Genomic DNA, 21,322 nt, shown 5'->3' with positions numbered 1-21,322 from the left:
AGGCTCTGTTTGGAAACAGGGATACGAACTCTTTTAAAGAGTCCAGTTTACTGTTTGGAAGGCGGTTTAGGTCAGTTCTAGCAATCACTAATCTCCTTGATTTCATAAAAGGTCTGACTGATGGGCTTTTAAGGCATATTATTTTGTTCTGATTCTTTATTAATGGGCCTTTATTGGATATCTTAATCAGACCCATGGGTTTTTTTAATCGCAGCTTTTTTTTGGGCAAGTTTTTCTTATTAGCAAGGATAATATTATTATTTAGAAAATGAAATTATAATAAAGTTACTAGTTTAAAAAACGATTAAGATTTCGTCTTTATTAAAATGGAAGAGATATCATTTTAAACTAAGAGAAAAATATATAACATATATGGTTAGAACTTAAAAAGCACGCTTAGAAGGTACTAATCAGACCATGATTTATATAATTTTCAAATTGGATCATTCTAAACTCATACATCATCCATGGGAGAAATTAAAAATATGGTATTTAAGATTTTAATGTTGTATATCTTAATCAAACGTACTAAAATTGGAGAATATCTTGATAGAAGCAAACTTCTAGAGGAACAAAAAATATAGAAACCTAATCTTTTTAATTAACTTTAAAGTTTTTCTTTTAGATATGGGCAAGAAATATATATATATATATATCTTCTAGAAAATCCCAAAAACAAATCCCTCCAAGATTAGCTTGTTGACATCTTGAAATGTAGGTACATATATTTATCATTCCAAGTTTGAGTCTTTATCAATGGTTGAGCGTGTGTGTGTGAGTGTGTGTCTACCATGTGAGAATTGAATCATTAAATGTTGAAGTTTGTTTGTGTAAATTATTTGGGTATTAAAATATATTAAAAATGTAAACATCATAATCACAATAAATGCAGAAATACAATACAGCATGGTCATGATTGGAAAATAATCATACATGGAACCAAATATTGCCATGCACTTTGGGAGGGTATTTTGGGAAATTAACTCAGGCACCACAATCATAAAGAAAATACCATATAGTTAGCTCCTCTATAAATGCCATTGGAAAGCTTCGCGGATTCACTTCACATGCTCACATCCTCCTCCTTCGAAAGCAAACACAAGCAGCTGAGATGGATCAGAGGGCCGTGGAATCTCGGATCATGAAGAAGCTGACGAAGTTGGCAGTGTTTTCGATATGGGTTTTGTCTGTTTTATTCTCGAGCATACTCGTCACTCACACAATTGACAAGAACTACGTGTTCTTGTTTTGCAATGGGCTCCTGGCCTTCGTTGTGAGGCACTCCGGCCTCATCAATTCTAAAGAAAGCTCTGGCAAATTCCATCAAAACAGAGCTTCCGAGAGTTACAACGATGAGTTCGAACAGATGGAACAGACGCAGGAAGTCACGGAGACGGCGTCGGATAATGGGGAAGAGCCTGCAAAAGATATCTATGTGGTTCAAGAAGATCGCAACAGAGGAAATGGCGATGGAGAAGAACAGCGCACAGAAGAAGAAGAAGGAGAAGAAACAGAAGACCAAGAAGAAGAAGATGATTGTGATGATTCTTGTGGAGGATTCGGAGAAGAAGAGGAGGAGGATGGGGAAGAAAACGAGAGAGCGATGAAGGTGGAGGAGCTGAACAAGAAGTTCGAAGAGTTCATCAGAAAGATGAAGGAAGAGCTGAGGATCGAAGCTCGTAGACACTTAATCCTTGTCTAATCCTAGTGTTTAGTTTTGATTGTTCCTAATTAATTAGTCTCCCTCGGCCCATGTATACATAAATATAAAGCTCCCATTAAATAACGGGGTTTATATATATATATATATATAACATTCATATAAACAGAACCAAGGTTATCAACCTCGGTAACAACTCGCCGGTAAGCCGTACAAAAATTGTTTCACGTCTCAACTAAATGTAACTAAGAATAATACAGAACCGACTCTGAAAGAATTAAAACACAAGTACCTGAAGACAGAACTCGGAAAAACAAATGCCGACGCCATTATCATACCACATTCGCATCCCTCACATTTCCAGAAGAATAATATAGACATACGAAATCAAGATTCGAGGGCAAGGCAAAACAAGTATATATATATATATATATATATCCTATGTATATATTGCATGATACGATTCTACTCCAATCATGTTAAAGTGACAAACATGATTAAGAGAATCTAAAATGTGTTATCATGGAACCAAGAGCGACTGGTTCAACTAGTAAGTGAGTATACGTAAAGAGTGTTCCAAGTTCGAACCTTACCCTGACAAATCACATATTATCAAAAACAAATGTGTTATCATGGAATATATGCAAACAGAGAAACCCAATTTAATTCAAAAATCATTTTTATTGGAAATTATCAACACAATAACAACTACAAAACAATGGGTGACAAAAAGAACCCTCGGATTAGTCTATATTTAAATATTTGAATTAGGGGGGCTACATGGTTATTAGCCCACTTTTTACAAGTTTGGATAGTCTTTATTTTTATTTATCAATGAATATAAGAAGTTCATGGGTTGACTTCGATATTGATCGATCCAGGATTAATTACGAACCTTTCTTTCGCATTTAATTAGAATTCTTAAATTTATCTTAGAATAATAGGGAATGATAGCGAGGCCATGCACGAACTCAAGATGTCAAATCATGCACATGCATTCATTATCAGCTTTTTAATTAATACTTAATCTAGGGTTAAAAGAGACATAATCATGTGGAAAAAAAGATTATCTGATTGATTAATTGCGTTGTTCTTATAACTTGAGACATGGAGGGCCCTCGTGGAAAATGAACTTCTGAGGGTTAATTAGGCCGGTGGTGAAACCCAACAAATGTAAGCTCCGCAACGCACCAACAATAAATAACTATAGCTTATATATATATGTATATATCCTCGCAAATGAACTGTTTCTATGCATTATTGAATATGTTGATTAAGATTGATGTATTAAAGTCTATGATTTATATCATTAATTTTGCTCATGTGTGTACGTTTATACGATGGTTAATTTGTGTTAAAACTTTGAATGTATTTTACTATTTCAACTCTAACAATAAACAACAGAAAAACATTATATAACATAAATTTAATATATCCTAATTAACAAAAAAATAATTAATCACTTTTATCCGTATATATGCAACATGAGAGTTCCATCGATAGAGGCTTTCCAAAATAGCATTGAAGAGAATCAAAACCTAAACAGGATATATTATAAGGTTTACACGGGATTAGGTTAAATTAATGAATATATACTTTACAATGCATAGTGATGTTTTGGAGGCATTAATTGCATTAATTATGTTAATTAGATGTTGACATAAGCTTAGGGTCAAAAAGATGAATATATACATATATATATACACACACACAAGGGCATTGTGAATGGGCATATGATATGATCGTCCCCTCCTCTATACAATAGGTGCAATATGGGAATATTTATCAAACCAAAAAAGTATATAATTGCTTTTGATATCTCTTTAGATTCTCTCCTCACTTTTTTAGACCTTTCAAGGTGTAATTACCATCATACCACTCCTACGTTCAATTGAACACATGAAGATATTTCAAAAACCAATTATTATTTCTATATATTAATTTCTCACACTGCATCTAAATTTTCATCCGATTAAGTTTATTCGTTGTGAATTACAACAAACACATAGTAAATCTCAAAGTTAAGTTACAACAAACACATAGTAAATAATTAAAACACATAGTAAATCCCAAAGTTGAAAGCATGACACATCAAATGAGGTAAAACAAACATGGATATGGTGAGAGAGGGGTCTAGAAAGACCCATAACTTGCGTGTGTGGGGACCCTCGCAAATGGCTCGAATATATGCCTATCTTCATGTTCAAGTAAATATGTTGGCCTATATATTTGTAACCTTTTCTCTATCCAAAATTCATATATTTATATTGTAAAGACATATGAAATATCTCAATTTGGTTGGTCCAATAACAATGTATCCAAGGGAATATGATTGTGGTATATGCAAATGCATGCCATTCCAATATCCACCAATCCATATGCTATGCTATTGGTTTTTATATCAAGTTTGTACGTATAACAAGAAAGACCCATCTAAAAATAGTTTCATATGCGACTAAGTATACAAATTAATCGATGGAAAACACATAAAGAAGCTTAGATCAATCATGGAGGTATGTACGTACGATTAAAATACAATCATGCAGTTCGAGAAGAAACAGGGAACTCAATCAACAATCATATAAAAGTACACGCACTTGGGGGCCATTCAAAGAGACGATCGATCGAGTGTATGCATAGAAACGTACAAAATCACTTTTCCAATGCATTGTCATCTCATCCATAATCATGCATACGTATTTCATCGTCGGCCCCAAATATAAGATGCCGACAACACCCCCTTCCTTTGCAATGTTATAGATTTCTCACTCTTTGACCCATCCTTGGGCCTTTCTATCAGCGTTTTTGTTATCAATTGAATATTTTTATGGTTACATATTAATTATGTTTTACATATTCCGCAACGGACGAGTTTGCTAGACCATTAAACCCCGAAATTTCGTGAAAATTAAAAAAGGGTTATAGAACGGTAATGTTTAATATATATATATATATATATATATATATATATAAACAACCTGAGGTCGTCGTCAAACAAAGGACTACCACAAAAGGCAAAGAATGTGAAGTCCTTATCGAATTGGATGAATGTTGAGTACATGACATTGTACGGTGACGGTGACGCCAATGGCATTGTTTGATTGTATCTGTACGTGTATTTATTTACATCTTCTAGATATTTTTTTGTTGGTTTATTTATTTTGGCTTGATTGAAAGGTAAGTGTTTAGTTAGAATTGTTTGAATGAGTGGAAATGGTTTTGATGCCACATGAATTTGGATGGAGGGTTAGCCTTCTAGTGTTTTATTTGATTGAGAGTATTTATGGGTCCGATAGTTACGTGTCGAATGTGAAAATATTTGCATTAATTCATGGACCGAAAAACGACACGTCGACAACTCCATGCGCCGCAGTGTTACGATGGCTTTGGTCTGTTCCTTGAAACATTTACATAGTGGCGAGATTAATTATTGTTTTTTTTATAATTATAATTATAACGCTTTATGTGTAAGAACGAAACCAATTTACATACACAAGTAGCAATTCACGCCAAAACACAAAACTCAGAATTGATTCTTATTTATGCCTAAGAGAGTTCAAAAATACATCCATGTCTATACATATATTGTTTATTTTATATATTAGTATTATACACCCAGAGAGTTTCGTTAAAACTAGGGTTTAGATGATCGTGCAAGAAAACAGCGAATAGATATAACAAAAACATTGCATAGAGAAAAGTAAATCATGAGAAGCTTCGAGTCATCCTCCAACTCCCCTTTTGACCCAAAAAAAAAGGAAGAAAGAAGGATGTCCCTGCTAATTACAGAGATGCAGGAAATATATCATATCCCATACCAACCCTGGGTCTCCATGTTAAGGTAACTGTGGAACGGCCGAGGCGGAGGCGGAGGCAGCGTGGGGAGAGGCGGAGCTGTGTGCTGACTCACCCTCCACCGCCCCGGATGAGGAGGAGGGTACGTGTAGTAATTTCCGGCCATAGACACCGGAGGAGGACCGTACGGATGGTAGTAGCCGGTCTGACAGTTGCAGTACCCCCCGCCTCCGACTGCGATGACTTCCCCTTCGAAACGGAGGTTTTTGACTCTGCCGTGCTCGCGGTAACGCTCAAGTACCGTGAGCATCACGTTAGGGTTTACTCTTCCCTTGAGCTTCACGGTACCGTCGTCTCCCAAGAAGTCCACCGAATAAAGCCCTGTTTCATCCATACTTCAAGCTATTCAAAGAAACGAAAACATAACCATGATTCTTTTTTTAATACACACACACACACACACACACATCGAATAGCCATGAGAATCGAATCTTAACCATGGAGACAATGCAGGACTTCACTGACTTTTTGATCACAAACTTTGCATCCTCTGTGCATTTTCATCTCACAGCTCTGCAACCATTACAACGCCCCACGAATCAATTAATTGCAAGAAGAAGAAAAAACCCTCCATAACCATATTCACGTATAATCTGTGTTGTGCTCACCATGTCGACCGTGTACTCCATCGGGAGAGCATTACCTTTCCGCAACTTTCACCAGAGAAGATTTAAGACTTTGATGGGTTGCTTCTAATCAAGGCATTGTTTTTATTATTTAAGATTGGACCAATAAACAAATATTGTCTTGCCTTAAACGACATCCTAATTTTGTTCATCTGTCATGGAAAATCAGAAAGAAAAAGATCTTTACATATCCATGCAAAATTGCAAATATTTAATGAAAAAACATTGCGGAAATCACAATGTATCGAATATTCGCAGTGATATGATATTATCTTATACCATACATAGACTACTCGAGAAGGGTAAAGAGTAGTGATAACGCCGCATATGTCTGCAACATATCAGAAGCAACAAAGGCAAGAAGAAATGATTCATACATTAACCCAAAAACAATCAGTAGATGACAAAATCTACCATAAAATTTCATCCGCATTTGTCAATGGTTAGGCAAATTCCACAGAGACAGAGAAACCAAACAAAAGGATATCATAAATGCCAAGGAAATGTAGTGATTGAGATTGCAAAAAGGGGTAAAAAAGAGTGCATTTCTAAACATGATCGCCATTGAGCTCACTTTTTATTAATCGGCAAGTCTGAGATGTACCGGAAGTAGCCCTGCAGCTTGCTCTTCTTCACAAGCTCCATGGCCTCATCAACCTTCCCTTGATCAACCAAACCCTGAATCGCCGGCTTGAACATATCCGGCCGAGAAAGAATCTTTCTCTTAATGGCCTCTTTACTCACCTCAGTGGCTCTATCAAGGTCGCCCTTCTGGCAAAGAAACGGAATAATTAAGCAGTATGTCACGGCGTCAGGTCTATGGCCTTTCTCCTTCAGCTCCTCATAACATCTCATCACCTCCTCCACGTTGTCATCACCACGGTATGCTGAAATCAAAGCATTGTAAGTATGAATATCAGGGGAGATCCCTTTGCCTCTCATCTCGTCTACCAGGCTAACTGCATCTGGAATCTTCTTGTTCTTGACCAATCCTCTCACCCTCGAGTTATAACTCCTAATGTTAGGAACAAGACTCCTACTTTCCATCAAATCCCAAAGCTTGTCTCCCTCTGAAATCCAACCCTTGCTATAAAATGCTTCGAACATAGTGTTGAAAGTGATAAGATCAGGCTCGAACCCGTTTGTCTCCAGCTCCTCAAAAATAGATAATACATCACTCGAAGAGCCTTTACGGCAAAAGGCCTTGATCATGGTGTTGTACGAGACCAAATCCGGAGTTATCCCCAGCTTCTCCGGAAACTCTCTCAACACCTTCATGGCCTCATCGTACTTCCTAGAGTTTACATAGGCCGACAGAAGCGCATTGAACGATTTGATGGTTCGTTCACAGTTTAGCTCAGGCATTTCATCGAACAACTTGTGGGCTTGATCCGCCATTCCTGAGTACCCATAAAGGAGCATCATCCGAATAACAAAATCCTCGGACTTTATGTCTTCGAACTTCTTCTGATACTGCAAAGCTTCGTCGATCATCGAGAATTTCCTCTCGCCTTTGAGGCGGCGGACAAACGCTGAGTAGATCCCATGAACTTGCCTGAAATCATCGGACTCGCAGGACTTTTTGAATTTCTCTAATTGCTTCCTTAGTGTCTTCTCCTTGGCATCAATGGAAGATTTGCCGCTGTCGCCGGCGGCGGCGGCGGAGGCGGGAGAAGCGGAGGGTTCCTTCGGTTTTCCAACAAGATTTCTGGGCTTGCTTCGGTTCGGACTTCGAGCGGGCTTGAGAGTCGCTGTCGGAGATGAGTTGAAGATTCCATGGAGGCGACTGTACAGCGATGAGCTCGACTTGCTCATGGTTTCGACAAAGATGAAATGAGGATGAACACGACCGTGAGCCCGTAGGGTTTTAAGGAGGTTTCCCAACTTCCATCGTTCTGATGTAGAGCGTTGTTTTAATAAAACAAGAGCGCACTGCACGTCGTTTTGCTTTGCCTCGTTTTCCTTCCTCTGAGCGATATCTGCTTAACTGCGTGCCGTTCAGTGCTACATTTTTGTATTTTAATGGAGAATACACGTCGTTTCTCTCGACTATGCTAATTTCGGACTGCGACTGCGTGGTGGGCTTCTAACCCAAAAAAACCGAAATAATAACGTAAAAAAGGAAAATTGAAATTACTTTGTAAAGATAACTCCATAAATAAACCTCGTAGTCGAATGTATTTTGGAATTTCATGTAAAAGCATAATGTAATTATAGTGATGGGCCTTTTAGAGGTCCATCAGAGGCCCAAAAGTATTGGATCGATGAGATGGGTCAATACGGAGATACATGTGATTTTGAGATTTTAATGCCACATTAAAAGTAGTTTTGATAACTGAACATAAATATTCATTAGTATAAAAATAGGATATTGTGGCAATCATAAATAACATCCAGCAAGGATTAGCATTTCTTAATCCAAATCAGAATAGGGTTTGGGGTGATTCCAAAACTCTATAAATAAAGCAAAGGGCCTTTGAATTTCTGTTCAAACCACAGAGGCATTCAAGAAGAGACTAAAACAGAACAAGATACTAATCGTCGGTGCCTTGAAGGTTGTTCCGTTACACACCATGGAATCGGGTGAGTCAGAATGGAGGAGGGGGAGGGGAAGAGGATGCAGAGTGGCAAAGGAAACGTGGGAGATGGAAGAGCTCGGCCTCATCAACAAGAGGGTTCCTGTCGGAGAAGTGATGGATTCAATGTCTCGCAGCGGCCTCCATCATCACATCATTCCTCTCTTACGGACCCTCTCCCTCGACCCCAACCACCTGGACCTCACCCTCCCCGTCCCCTGGCAAGCCCTCCACGACCACTTCCATTCCACCTGCCACCACTCCGACCACAACCAGTTTCATATCTTGTATCTTCCTTCTTCCCCTGTTTCATCAAAGTCGAACACTTTTGGTAATAAAAATTTGCAATTTCCAATACCCTCTCTCGGAATCTTCAGTTTAATGTATGCAATTGCAAGGAAAACGTTAGTTGCATAAACTCCTCCTCCTTCCATCCTCGTATTCCCTTTCACAAACCCTATCTGATGCATTACTATTATTATTATTATTATCAGACGCTTCTTCTTCTTCTTCTGGCCTTCTTTCTGTTTCCGCATCAGACTTTACACTTCTTGTCCCGCCATTGATACCGACAGCCTCAGCTTGTTCCGCAAACAATGTCTTCGAGATGGATGAGCTGCACACCTCCTTGTACACTTCGTAATCAGCTGCACACGTGTTTCCTCCCTCGAGCAGCTTTGAGAGAGGGTGCAGAACAGCCACAGGACCGTCGTTTTTCTGCAGTTGCTGCTTCAGTTCCAGGAAGTCCGACACGAATTCTGGGTTCTTGAACATGACGAAAACAGCAGTGTCATCCACGTGATAGATCGAGGTGACTGATGTGGGGCCAAAGACTTTGCATATGCATTCTTTGATCTCCCTTGCCTTGAGTTTCGGCTGGAAACCCCATATCAGAACCACGTTCTCGTATTTGATCTTGGAGAATCGTTTGGGGACGCTGTTAATCAGCCGATGCTCTGCAGTTGTCTGGCCCGTGCTTAGGTCGATGATATCGCCATTTGTCCAACTAAGATAGAGACGGTTGATGTAGTTCTGTAGAGTTTCGTTCTGGGCCAAGCGTTGACCTCCGAAATCCACTCCTAGATGACTGCATGCCTGCGCAAATATGCAACCCGTCATGAATGCATCGTACCCAGCTTCATGCTTTGCTCCAGAACTCCAGTTAGAATACCTGAAATTGTTATCAAAATATCAGAACGGAGAATACTTTTGTGGGAAGAAAACGTATTAGCCTGAGGATATGCACATATACATGAATGTCTAACCGATAAATCAATAACGGAATGTCCTATAGGGGAGAAGGAGGGCTTACCTGACATTGTCCACTTCAACCTCGATTCTGACTCGTTGCTGGGAAACCAAGTCAGAGCCTATTGAAGCGAAAGAAAATGCGGTTTGTGGACATAACAAAGAAAACGCAGAGGACAAAGAAGTGCTGCATTTCTTCATTTTCAGGTGCAGCATTTGATTCACATTCAAGAGTACTTTAGTGTCAATTATGTGAGGGAAGCACTCATTGATCGAGGATACAAATTCCTCAGCAGTCGAAGGAAGAGGACCCACGAATTTGTTGTATACATGTGCAATATCTGTGTGAGACGATACCAACTGTTAGAATCTACGGGTACTTTTGGCATATACACTTTCATGGGAGCTAAAGAAAGAAACTGGCAGTACCTAGGAAACAATTGTGACCAACAATCAACTTTGGCTCTGAAGAAAGAAGGTCAATCACATGCCGAAAACCAATAGCAGATTTTATCTTTCCTTCTACCACTTTCTTTCGTTCATCCTTTGCCTCTTTCTGTCAAAGACATATATAATGGTACTCTGAGTTAGACGCCATACTATCTGATATAAGGACTCTCTCCCAAAGATCTGCGGGCACACTAACCAATTTAAAAGACAAGTGATATCTACACATGTATTGACCAGTTAAGGCAGCTTGGTACCTTACCATGAGATTTTCCTTGTCCGATTCTGAATCACTAAACACAACAAAATCTTGAGAACAGGAGTTTTCATTATCCATATGTATGTAAACAAGATCACCAAAATGCTTCCTTACAACCTGCACGACCAATTCCAAGAACAACGAATGAGAAACCAGTCCAGTTACAGCCAGTAGAACATGATAAACAAGGATCAAGATAAGTACAAAGAAAATTACCAATTTAATCACTCTGAGCTGATGAGAAGTGAAACCCTTCAGACTGAGAGCTGGACGCATAAAGTAGAACACGGTTTCTAGTCTCTCTGCTGAGTCATTCGAGCTCCTCAGTGACTGAGACATCGTATTTCCACCATGCAACAGCGCAGATCGCCATTCACTCAGGGTGTTCTTCATTCTTTCGGCAAAAAGAATATCCGCCATTCTTACCAGCTTTAGTTCTCTTGCTTCGACTGCTGAATCCATGTCCCCATCCTCGTATTGCATTTCCAGACGCTTAGTGGCCTCTTCCTCTTGTAGTCTGGACAAATAAGATATTCCTGAGAATGTTCAAATACGTGAATCTCTTGAAACTAGTAACCAATACTTTCACTACTCAAGCTCTTGCCAAGCTTTCTTTTTTCTCATTTTAACGAGATCAAATTTGAGCATGTAAATTCATACTGGTATATAGGCAAATATATGTGTATAGAAAAGGAAAAAGGAGAGACCTTCATGTACGCAGGCGTTGAAATCAAATTGGTACTTGGCCAGGAAATCCATGGATGTCGTTTGGCAGAGAAATTCATGAGCTGGCGGATCAAATGTGAGCTCTTGACGAGGAAATACGAAGAAATTGTGCCTGTTGAAGCGAAACCATACAGTCAGATTCATGGAAGAGCTCGCAGAACATTTCTAGACAGAGATAGAGGGAGAGAGAGAGAGACTGACGGGTAGGCGACGAAGGAGTGAGAGAGAGAGTCCCATCGGAAGGGACAGACGCCGAACTGAACGACGGCGAATTTCTCGGCGGAGTCTTTGACTTTGAGGTACCGGACGTCGAAGCGGTCGAACTCCAAGGATTCGCGCCACGGAGCACTCGTCACGCCGGTCATCTCCAGGTCGATCGCCACGAAATCCGCCGCATGAACGTGCGACCGCAGATCCGACAGCGTCGTCTCGAAGTTCGACCTCGTCACGTGCTTCAACGGAAAAGCCGCCGCCGACGCGCTCGATGTCTCCGCCGTCTCCGCCGCTGCCGGAGAGAGGGAAGAGGAGCTGAAACGGGAGCGTGCGAGAGCACGCGCGAGAGGCCTCAAAGGCCATCGCTTGTGGCGGTTCATTTCAGAGGGAGCGAGACGAACATGGTCATGGCGTATTTAGGTTTTTGGGGTTTAATGGTTTTTTTTTTGTTTCCCGGGAAAAAGACGAAGGTGATTTCCGACTACACGAAAACGACATCGTTTTCTGGCTAACTGAAAACGGCAAATCATCCTCTTTATATACCTCAAGACAACATGATGTGTTCATGTGGATCTGTGGACTCCTACCTACAGGTAAGAAACTGCACAGAGTCTATTGAAAGCTCAATGCTTTATTAGTCCTGCGTGAAAAAAGGAGGTTCCTTTAGTTTTATCAGCTGCAAATGGAACTCAAAGCCGTAGTTTTCCGTTGGAAACAGGAAAAGAGAGGAGAAAGTTTCCGACTTTTTCTGAAATTAGAGCTTTGTCACAAAGAGGAAATCTCCCTCGGTTTTCGTCAGTGGCAGGGACTGTCTATAAATCCAATTGAGACTATGCCGATTGAATAGTGCCATGGATGGATGGTTGTTCCAAGGCCGGATACCGGCGCAACACCGTTTATGAACTGAAGCCTCTGCTTCCTCGAGAGGCTTCGACCAGTTGGATACTGTTCCAGCTGTAACAAGATATTGTATATAAATACATAATGTGAAGGGAAAAAGGCCAAAAAAAGCCCTAGGGAGAAGGGGAAAAAAAAGGGACCTTTCTTCTTCCTCCGCTCCGACTGGACTACCTGATACTATGGCTTCTGCAGAAGAAGTAGCGGTCTTCGCTGAAACTAACTTGGGAACCCACATCGCCATGGCGGTTCCAGTAGATATCACAGCAGGGGATTTCAAGAGTAAGCAGAAATTCCAAAGAAAGAAAAGACCCTTTTTTCCCCATGATTTATGTCAAAATTCCTCTTTCAATTCATGGGCTTTATGCTCTTGAGTTCTCTTACGGTTAGACAGATAACGTATTATCTTATCACATTTGCTTAGTTTGTCCAGATTTTGCACATCTTCCGATGATTTCTAGGTTCATAAAGCGAGTGAAAAAGTGGGGAGATGAGTGAAAAGAAGCATGTTTTATGACGAGTTTGTGTCCTCTATAGCTAATGTTGGTAAAAAGGTTTGACCTTTGATGGTTAACATCTGCTATAGTGCTATGTTCTCTGTAATTCCTGTTTTTTGAGACTTTAGTTAGGGCTCTTTTGGTTTCCGTGTGTTGTGATTAAAGTGAATATGTAATCCCATGTTGGGATGAAGAACGATCAAATCAATCTAAGCACACTTTGCTTTCAAGTTTAATTTGAAAAGATGAAAGCTTTGCCCCTTGATTGATCATCTTGCAGTTCCTTAGCTATCACACAGAATCCTCCACTATATGATCCCTCAGGAATAGCTCTGTTTTTTTTTTTAAGTTTCTTTTTGGTGCTTTGATTTTCTGTTTTTCATTTACTTCGGGGCCTATTTGGTGCTTGGCTCCCTTTTAATAAGGGATGCATATCCGCATGGAAATGTTTTTGCAAACACATGCATAGTTGGTTTTGCCTTTGAATGGAATATGGCATTGTCATTTGTATCGCATACTTCAGGATCAGGACTTATAACTCGTCGCTTGCTCGGTTAGTAAATGTGTATCATTGTAAAAACCTTTTAGCAGGGCAGCTTGAGGAAAAAAATGCATCATTGATTTTGCCGTCCAGTTGATTATTGTACTGATCTTTTTTGTAATCCTTTGATTTTGGATATAATCCAACACCTACATCTCTTTGGTTCTTAGCTATGAGCACATACTGACTGATGTGATAGTGTTTGTGCAGGACGGCTCGAGAAAACACATGCTAGTTGCTCTCCGAGTTTAGGAGAGATACAGGTCTATGGTCTGATGGTATGGAAATGAGCAAATGATTCTATTTCCTTTTTCATAACCCTCATTTTGGTTCATTCCATTGTTTTTACTCGATTCTTTGTTTCTGCACTTCTTAACCGCTTTGGTAGGTGAAACGGAAATCGCACTTGTATTACATTCCGGAACCTATGCTATTAAAACACATCTTCCGAGATCTCCATAAGGCCTGGTTTATTTGTGTGGAGGCAAGAGCTGTAAACAGTTCAAGTGAGCAATGTGTTTCCAGTGGAATTCGTGAAGCAGTAGTTGTGAATTGCTCTGCTTCTGATCGAGCCGTCGAAGGAATACTCTGGTCAAGAAAAGACGGAGAACCAGAGGAATCTCTTGGAAAACATGTCCCAGGAGCGGATGTTTCGACTTCCGGGAGCAATGAAGCAGTCAGCTTCTCGGTTTTCGCTTCCAGAATGCTCGAATCTGAGCAAGTGTGCTTTGACAATAGAGGAGGAACTTGTGGTTTTAAGACACCTGACCCTGGAACCAAACCTCCATTGTCAATGTCAGAAGCTAAAACAGAAGGAAAGCAGCGTTGGCAGTTGGGGAAGGATCGGACAGAAAGCGAGAAGGTTAGAAAGAAACTACTTGCGGCAGCTAACAACATCAGAATGCAAGGAAAGATGCAGAAGATCCCTTCAGCAATGTCGTTTATCTGCAGAAGCAAGAGTGGAAGAAGAAGAGGAGGAAGATTTACAGGTCGTACAGTAATCGCATCTCTTGCTAAGTTTCTAGTCTTTCAGATACCAGAGACAGAGTGACGTGAACAAGAAGGGAGCTCTGGTTACCACCATAAGCATATAAGCAAGTACATGTGTAGTAGGAGAATGCGTACGGATGTGTCTTGCAGACATGCAAGTGATTCTTTGTGCAGTTTGATAAAATATTGAAATAGAGAAAGGGACACTACACAAAACGGTTCAACAAGTGTGATCATTACATCTCATAGTCTATATTGTTCTGTATAGTTTAAAACTATTTATGTATATGTATATATAGATTCTGACAGACCACTGATTTGTGGTTTTCTACGGTTAGAATTTGAATGCAACCCAAATCTCTTAGAGTGATATCCGACTTTGTTTAGATTTTGGTAATTTCAACGGCTTCCGTTTTTAGATTTTCTAGCTGATTTTTTAAGAAAAATTTTATTTTTATCTTTAATTATAAATATTTAATTTTATAGATTATTAATGAGAATATGATTTAACGAGAGTATATATGACTTTTTTATATATTTTTTAAAAACTGTAAAAATATTGTAAAATTATATATATTGTGAAACAGAGGAATAACAGTAATAATAATAGTAATATTATTAATAAAGGATGCTTGGAATTTGGAAATAAAATAATAATAATTTTCTGCGTTTAATATTTTCCGTCTTTTCGATACCTATATATCGCAGAGCTGCTTGGCTTCTTGAAATTCTTTTTCTTCTCTACTTCTTCTCTGTCTTCTCTAATCCCTCTAGTCTGTGATCCTCTTCAAATCCCTAGTTTGGGATCGTCTGAAGGCTGGATATCTCCCAGAACCGTCAATTCTTCTCCTTCTTCTCTTAGTCAGCGATTCGCTATCAGTGTATTGGACCAGATCGCCGTCGGCAATTTGATTGGCCTTTTCTCCCTTTCGCAACTGATCAGCGATCAGTCACTTCTCTATCGGTTTCTTGATCAATTCTCCGTTTTGTTGAGGGTTGATCGACGCTCAGTCGACGGTTTGCTTCGAGAGATGCTTTGTGTCTCGTCATGAAGCTCATCAGAGTGGTGAGTGCTTCTTAACCACGTAATTCGACTCTTGTTCATATGTACCTTTTCCTTGCGTTTATGCATTTGCATATACATGTATTTTTGTGTAACATTCTTGAATCTTCTAGGCGGGCGTTTAGTTTATAGTTGAATAGGGTTTAGTTCTATGCCTACTTGTTGATTGATTTTCCCCCACTCTCTCTTAGAACTAGTAGTTGTCCAAGGAACGAGAAAACTCTGAGATTATATTGAAAATAGAAGCTTTTGTTGTATGAGTTGATATGGTTTTTTTGGCCGATCTCTGAATCTATGGTGTGTTGATTGGCATCGTGTTCAGGTTTTGATTGTTTCCTTAGGTATAATTGTTGTAGAAAGGTTGCGAGATTTTGAGATTCTATGCCAAGATGCATTGGTGATGGTTGTATATTAAAATGTTGTATGTTATGTTTAACGCCTTTTTGCCATGTCTTGCTTTTAGTTTCTATTGTTATTTGATTTAAATCTTTGATGTGTATGAATCTGTTGTCTCTGATGTTCTGTTATTGCTGAGTTGCTGACCATGCTTTGCTTCATTTCCTGTCAGCCTTCCAAAATCCAATCTTTCATCAGCAGTGTTACTGCTGTTCCGCTTGAGAAAATAGAAGGGCCCCTTAGATGTTTTCGTTGGGAATTCGCTAAGGTATCTTGTATGGCATTTCCCTCATCTGGGTTTCTTTTATTATATCTATTTGCAATCTGATTTTTAATCGTTTCTCCTTCATTTAGGGTGACTTCTATCATTGGGTGGATCTCTTCAATCATTTTGATACGTTTTTTGAGAAGCACATAAAACCAAGAAAGGATTTGCATGTTGATGATAACTTTTTGGAGTCTGATCCTCTTTTCCCAAAGGAAGCTGTTCTTCAAGTCCTCCGAGTAATCAGAATAGTTTTAGAGAATTGCACAAACAAGCATTTCTATAGCTCTTATGAGGTACGTCTGTATCAAAATTCCTTGAATCTTCTGATGTCGCATAGTTGCTTTTTAACTGATTTGATAACATGCTCTAGGTTCTTATATTTATTTATATACGTCTTTTATCAATTGTTTCTGTTTGTTTCAGTACATAAGTAAAATTCTATTGCAAATATTGATTGTCTATTCACCTCCTTCTCATACTTGTTCTTCCTTCATAACTTGCAGCAGCATCTTTCCCTGCTGCTTGCATCAACGGATGCAGATGTCGTTGAAGCTTGCCTGCAGACTCTGGCTGCCCTTTTAAAGAGGCAAATTAGAAAATGCTCCGTAAGAGATGCTTCACTGAATTCAAAGCTATTTTCACTTGCCCAAGGTTGGGGGGCAAAAGAGGAGGGTCTAGGCTTAACTTCATGTGTTACGGAAACCAGCTGTGATCAGATCTCTTACCAGTTAGGTTGCACCCTTCATTTTGAGTTTTATGTGTCAAATGATTCATCAACTGAACTTCGTGGAGGTCTACAAATTATCCATGTACCTGATGTCAACTTGCATTCAGGATCTGATCTGGAACTTTTGAACAAGTTAGTTTCTGACTACAGTGTTCCTTCCAGTTTAAGATTCTCTCTGTTGACCAGATTAAGGTTTGCTAGGGCGTTCTCGTCTTTGGCGTCACGGCAGCAGTATATGTGCATACGCTTGTACGCTTTCATTGTTCTTGTTCAGTCAAGAGGTGATACCGACAACAATGCTGTTTCGTTCTTTAATTGCGATCCAGAGTTTGTCAATGAGTTAGTTACACTATTAGGCTATGAGGATACTGTTCCAGAGAAAATAAAGATATTATGCTTGTGTGCCTTGGTTGCACTGTCGCATGACCGGACTCATATGCCAACTGTTTTAACTGCAGTTGCCTCGGGCGGAAATAGTGGCTTGCTATCTAGCCTCTTGCAGAAAACTATTGATTCTGTTGCTCATAATACTTCTAAGTGGTCTCTGGCTTTTGCAGAGGCCTTTCTATCCTTTGTAACAGTTTTGGTTTCGTCATCGTCCGGGTGCTCAGCCATGCGAGAGGCTGGACTTATTCCTACCCTAGTGTCTCTAATCAAAGATACAGATCCTCAGCATCTGCTTTTGGTCTGTACAGCTGTTCACATATTAGAAGCCTTCATGGACTACAACAATCCAGCTGCTGCTTTGTTCAGGGATTTGGGTGGCTTAGATGATACTATCTCTCGATTGAAACTGGAAGTATCTCGTACAGAAGGTGATTTAGAAGAAAATGGTGGCGGCTTGGTGGGCAGTGAAAGCGGTTCACAAGTTTTTACTGGTTCTCTTGTTGGGCTAGATACTGAACAGCTTCCCTACTCTGACGCGTTAATTTCATACCACAGGAGATTGCTGTTGAAAGCCTTGTTACGTGCCATATCTCTTGGAGCTTATGCACCTGGGAACACTACTCGCATCTATGGTTCCGAGGAGAATTTTCTGCCTGAGTGCTTATGTAATATATTTCGGAGGGCGAAAGATTTTGGTGGTGGTGTATTCTCACTTGCGGCGACTGTCATGAGTGATCTTATTCACAAAGATCCTACAAGTTTTAACACTTTAGATTCAGTTGGTTTAACTTCCGCCTTTCTTGATGCTATATTGGATGGGGTCATCTGCTCTGCAGAAGCGATAATATGCATTCCTCAGAGTCTTGATGCATTGTGCCTCAACAATAGCAGCCTTCAGGCTGTAAAGGACCGTAATGCCTTGAGATGTTTTGTCAAAGTGTTTACTTCTAGATCGTATCTGCAGGCTCTTGCAGGCAATACACCTGGTTCTTTGTCAAGTGGGCTTGATGAACTCTTACGGCACCAATCTTCATTGTGTACGCATGGAGTTGATATGTTTGTTGAGATCCTAAATACCATATTGAAAATTGGATCTGGACTTGAGGCTACAACTTTAGTGTCAATGGATGCTCCTGCTGGTGCTGCTCCTTATCCTGATCCAATGGAAACTGATGTTGGTGAGAAGAGCTTGGTTGCACCAGACGAGGCAGAATCATCTTCTGATGTCTCTTCAGAAAACGATGAGCTGTTTCTCATAGATTGTGTAGGTAATGTCGCACGTCTTTTTGAAACAGTTTTCCAGAGTGCTGAAGTATGTCGTCTGTTTGTTGAGAGGAAAGGCATTGATGCTGTCTTGCAGCTTTTCACTTTGCCTCTAATGCCTATATCAAACTCTCTTGGTCAGAATTTTTCAGTTGCTTTTAAGAACTTCTGCCCTCAGCATTCAGCTGCTCTGGCTCAAACCCTTTGCTCTTACCTAAGAGAACATCTGAAGCATACAAATGGACTCTTGGTTTCTGTTGAAGGGACTCAGCTTTTAGCACTAGAATCTGCGGAACAAACTAAAGTTTTGAGATCTCTTTCTGGTCTTGATGGCATGTTATCCCTATCCAATTTTCTATTGAAGGGAACAGTGTCAGTATTGTCTGAATTGAGTGCAGCTTATGCTGATATATTGAAAGATCTTGGTCACACATACAGGGAAACAATTTGGCAGATGGCTTTGTATAGTGATTCCAAGGCAGACGAAAAGAAGGGTGTTGATCGGGAAGCCGATAATAGTTCAGTTGCAGCTTCATCTAGTGCTGTTGGAGGAGAGATTGATGATGATTCAAGCAATGTTCCGGCAGTTAGATACATGAATCCAGTATCTGTTAGATGCAGTAATTCTCAGTCTATTTCGGGCCCGGATCGTGAACTTCTTTCTGTTATTCGTTCAGGTGGGGGTATTCATGGTCGTACTCGACTTGCAATTGCCCGCCAGACTCGTCGGCCCTTGGAAGCTTTTAGTTTTATCTCCGAGATTCCACCCGATCTACCAAAAGCGTCATCTTCCCAGCCACTAAAAAAGAAGAGCCCCGGTGTTCTCATTATTGAAAGTTTAAACAAGCTCCATTCAACCCTACGTTTTTTCTTTACATCCCTTGTGAAAGGTTTTACTGCTCCTAACCGTCGCAGGATTGATGGAGCATCATTGCGTTCAGCATCTAAGAATCTAGGTACTGCACTAGCTAAGATATTTCTCGAGGCTCTTAACTTCCAAGGCTATTCTGCCATTGCTGGGCATGATGTATCTCTATCAGTAAAATGCCTGTACCTTGGGAAGGTTGTAGATGACATCACTGCTCTGACATTTGATACTCGGCGTAGGACCTGTTTTACAGCAATGGTGAATAGTTTTTATGTTCATGGAACATTTAAGGAGCTTCTTACCACTTTTGAAGCTACAAGTCAGTTGCTATGGACATTGCCGTTCAATATTCCTGCCACTGGTGCTGAGAATGTGAAGCCTGGAGAAGGGAACAGGTTATCTCACAGCGCGTGGCTTGTAGATACACTGCAAAGCTACTGTCAAACGCTTGAGTATTTTGTGAATTCTGCATTTGTGTTATCTCCAACCTCTACTTCTCAGATGCAATTTCTAGTCCAGCCAGCTTCAGTTGGTTTGTCGATCGGCCTTTTTCCTGTCGCAAGGGAACCAGAAGCCTTTGTGCGAAGTCTGCAGTCTCAGGTTCTGGATGTCATTCTACCTATTTGGAACCACCCTATGTTTCCTGATTGTAATCCTATTTTTGTGGCTTTGGTTACTTGCCTCCTTTCACATATATACTCTGGTGTTGTGGACGCGAGGCAAACCCGTAGCGGTGTTTCCAGGAGTACAAACCAAAGAGTCTTACCCCCACAGCCTGATGAGGCTACTGTTGCTACGATAGTTGAAATGGGATTTTCAAGGGAAAGGGCTGAGGAAGCTCTGCGGCGGACTGGAACAAACAGTGTTGAAATGGCTATGGAGTGGTTTTATAGTCATCCTGAGGATCCTGTGCAAGAAGATGAGCTGGCTCAAGCACTTCTTCTTTCTCTTGGCAGCTCATCTGAAACTACAAAGGTTGATGGTGCAGAAAATCCTGTCGATGCTCCACAGGAAGAAGCAGAACCAAAAGAACCCCCTGTAGATGATATTATTGCAGCATCCATTAAGTTGTTACAGAGTGATGATTCTTTGGTGTTTCCGTTAACTGATTTGTTTGTGACACTATGCAGCCGAAACAAAGGGGAAGATAGACCAAAAGTTGTATCGCATCTTATCCAGCAATTGAAGCTTATACCTCTGGACTTCTCCAAGGATACTGGTGCTTTGACTATGGTAGCACATATACTAGCATTGGTTCTTTCAGAAGATGATAACACACGAGAAATTGCTGCAGAGTATGGAATTACAACAGTAGCAATTGATATCTTGACGGAATTCAAGTTTAAAAATGATTCAGCAAATGAGATTCTGGCTCCAAAATGCGGCAGTGCTTTGCTTCTCATCTTGAGCATGATGCTGCAGACTCGACCAAGAGTAGCTTCTGAAACTGTGGAAGGAAGTCCAAATGTGCCCGTGAATGGTTCTTCTGAGCAGCATGATTCTTCGTTGGATTATGCGGAAGCTATTAAGAAAGGGTTGGCTTCAGATGTTGATAGGAGGAGATCAAACCCTGCTTGTGAAATGATCTTTGGAAAATCTACAGGTTACCTGACCATCGAAGAGGGTAAAAAAGCTCTACTAATATCCTGTGACCTTATAAAGCAGTGTGTTCCGGCCATGGTCATGCAGGCTGCTCTTCAGTTATGTGCTCGCTTAACAAAAACACATTCATTGGCTATTCAGTTTCTTGAAAATGGAGGATTGCCTTCTCTTTTTAGTCTTCCGAAAGAGGGTTTTTTCCGTGGGGATGATACT

The 21,322-nt window shown here is 40.2% G+C and overlaps 6 protein-coding genes across 10 annotated transcripts in view; 3 read left to right on the top strand and 3 right to left on the bottom strand.

Moving 5' to 3' along the window:
* The first annotated feature begins 1,050 nt into the window (after positions 1-1,050).
* On the top strand, positions 1,051-1,783 carry LOC104822734 (glutamic acid-rich protein). Its single transcript, XM_010554068.1, has one exon. It carries the CDS (start codon positions 1,112-1,114, stop codon positions 1,700-1,702), a length of 591 nt encoding a protein of 196 aa, XP_010552370.1. The 5' UTR covers positions 1,051-1,111; the 3' UTR covers positions 1,703-1,783.
* A 3,531-nt stretch (positions 1,784-5,314) lies between these two features.
* LOC104822732 lies at positions 5,315-6,216 on the bottom strand. The gene is made up of 3 exons (XM_010554066.1): positions 6,124-6,216; positions 5,953-6,028; positions 5,315-5,836 (listed from the first exon to the last, which is right to left on the bottom strand). The coding sequence occupies exons 1-3, from the start codon at positions 6,142-6,144 to the stop codon at positions 5,466-5,468; spliced, it is 468 nt and encodes a 155-aa protein (XP_010552368.1). The 5' UTR covers positions 6,145-6,216; the 3' UTR covers positions 5,315-5,465.
* On the bottom strand, positions 6,206-8,067 carry LOC104822733 (pentatricopeptide repeat-containing protein At3g13150). Its single transcript, XM_010554067.1, has 2 exons — positions 6,716-8,067; positions 6,206-6,293 (listed from the first exon to the last, which is right to left on the bottom strand). The coding sequence occupies exons 1-2, from the start codon at positions 7,954-7,956 to the stop codon at positions 6,290-6,292; spliced, it is 1,245 nt and encodes a 414-aa protein (XP_010552369.1). The 5' UTR covers positions 7,957-8,067; the 3' UTR covers positions 6,206-6,289.
* A 461-nt stretch (positions 8,068-8,528) lies between these two features.
* On the bottom strand, positions 8,529-12,044 carry LOC104822731 (poly(A)-specific ribonuclease PARN). Of its 2 annotated transcripts, XM_010554065.2 has the most exons (7): positions 11,599-12,044; positions 11,379-11,509; positions 10,888-11,207; positions 10,675-10,788; positions 10,395-10,521; positions 10,030-10,306; positions 8,529-9,888 (listed from the first exon to the last, which is right to left on the bottom strand). In XM_010554065.2, the coding sequence occupies exons 1-7, from the start codon at positions 11,988-11,990 to the stop codon at positions 9,123-9,125; spliced, it is 2,127 nt and encodes a 708-aa protein (XP_010552367.1). In that variant the 5' UTR covers positions 11,991-12,044; the 3' UTR covers positions 8,529-9,122. The 2 variants fall into 2 exon arrangements, with proteins under 2 accessions (XP_010552367.1, XP_019059102.1); XM_019203557.1 differs by lacking the exon at positions 11,599-12,044 and having other exon boundaries at positions 10,888-11,188; positions 11,379-11,471.
* A 248-nt stretch (positions 12,045-12,292) lies between these two features.
* On the top strand, positions 12,293-14,866 carry LOC104822728. 2 transcript variants are annotated; one of them, XM_010554058.1, is made up of 3 exons: positions 12,293-12,789; positions 13,756-13,823; positions 13,934-14,866. In XM_010554058.1, the coding sequence occupies exons 1-3, from the start codon at positions 12,690-12,692 to the stop codon at positions 14,594-14,596; spliced, it is 831 nt and encodes a 276-aa protein (XP_010552360.1). In that variant the 5' UTR covers positions 12,293-12,689; the 3' UTR covers positions 14,597-14,866. The 2 variants fall into 2 exon arrangements, with proteins under 2 accessions (XP_010552360.1, XP_010552361.1); XM_010554059.1 differs by having other exon boundaries at positions 12,703-12,789; positions 13,745-13,823.
* A 422-nt stretch (positions 14,867-15,288) lies between these two features.
* Positions 15,289-21,322, top strand: part of LOC104822729 (E3 ubiquitin-protein ligase UPL1-like) — a 14,976-nt gene continuing 8,942 nt past the window's right edge. For 2 of the 3 annotated variants that reach the window (XM_010554060.1, XM_010554063.1), the window contains exons 1-4: positions 15,289-15,601; positions 16,167-16,262; positions 16,349-16,555; positions 16,766-21,298. In XM_010554060.1, coding sequence (XP_010552362.1) covers positions 15,584-15,601; positions 16,167-16,262; positions 16,349-16,555; positions 16,766-21,298 — 4,854 coding nt within the window. In that variant the 5' untranslated portion in view covers positions 15,289-15,583. The remainder of the gene's footprint in view (positions 15,602-16,166; positions 16,263-16,348; positions 16,556-16,765; positions 21,299-21,322) is intronic. The other variant, XM_010554062.2, reaches the window with a different exon arrangement.

This window comes from Tarenaya hassleriana, unplaced genomic scaffold, assembly GCF_000463585.1.
Source record: "Tarenaya hassleriana unplaced genomic scaffold, ASM46358v1 Cleome37, whole genome shotgun sequence".
Taxonomy (NCBI): domain Eukaryota; kingdom Viridiplantae; phylum Streptophyta; class Magnoliopsida; order Brassicales; family Cleomaceae; genus Tarenaya; species Tarenaya hassleriana.
The sequence above is the reverse complement of the archived record's forward strand: the minus strand, read 5'-3'. Positions and strand labels throughout refer to the sequence as shown.

What these genes read in the sequence shown, in the direction of transcription:
- LOC104822731 (XM_010554065.2), bottom strand. Translation starts at nt 11,990, where the DNA reads ATGAACCGCCACAAGCGATGGCCTTTGAGGCCTCTCGCGCGTGCTCTC. An exon ending in AGCTCAGAGTGATTAAATTG is followed by an intron (nt 10,789 to 10,887) that starts GTAATTTTCTTT and finishes TTGGTCGTGCAG; the next exon opens with GTTGTAAGGAAGCATTTTGG. An exon ending in GTTGAAGTGGACAATGTCAG is followed by an intron (nt 9,889 to 10,029) that starts GTAAGCCCTCCT and finishes TAACAATTTCAG; the next exon opens with GTATTCTAACTGGAGTTCTG.
- LOC104822732 (XM_010554066.1), bottom strand. Translation starts at nt 6,144, where the DNA reads ATGGAGTACACGGTCGACATG. An exon ending in TGGAGTACACGGTCGACATG is followed by an intron (nt 6,029 to 6,123) that starts GTGAGCACAACA and finishes TAATGGTTGCAG; the next exon opens with AGCTGTGAGATGAAAATGCA. An exon ending in AGTCCTGCATTGTCTCCATG is followed by an intron (nt 5,837 to 5,952) that starts GTTAAGATTCGA and finishes TGGATGAAACAG; the next exon opens with GGCTTTATTCGGTGGACTTC.
- LOC104822733 (XM_010554067.1), bottom strand. Translation starts at nt 7,956, where the DNA reads ATGAGCAAGTCGAGCTCATCGCTGTACAGTCGCCTCCATGGAATCTTC.
- LOC104822728 (XM_010554058.1), top strand. Translation starts at nt 12,690, where the DNA reads ATGGCTTCTGCAGAAGAAGTAGCGGTCTTCGCTGAAACTAACTTGGGA. An exon ending in CACAGCAGGGGATTTCAAGA is followed by an intron (nt 12,790 to 13,755) that starts GTAAGCAGAAAT and finishes GTGTTTGTGCAG; the next exon opens with GACGGCTCGAGAAAACACAT. An exon ending in TACAGGTCTATGGTCTGATG is followed by an intron (nt 13,824 to 13,933) that starts GTATGGAAATGA and finishes CCGCTTTGGTAG; the next exon opens with GTGAAACGGAAATCGCACTT.
- LOC104822734 (XM_010554068.1), top strand. Translation starts at nt 1,112, where the DNA reads ATGGATCAGAGGGCCGTGGAATCTCGGATCATGAAGAAGCTGACGAAG.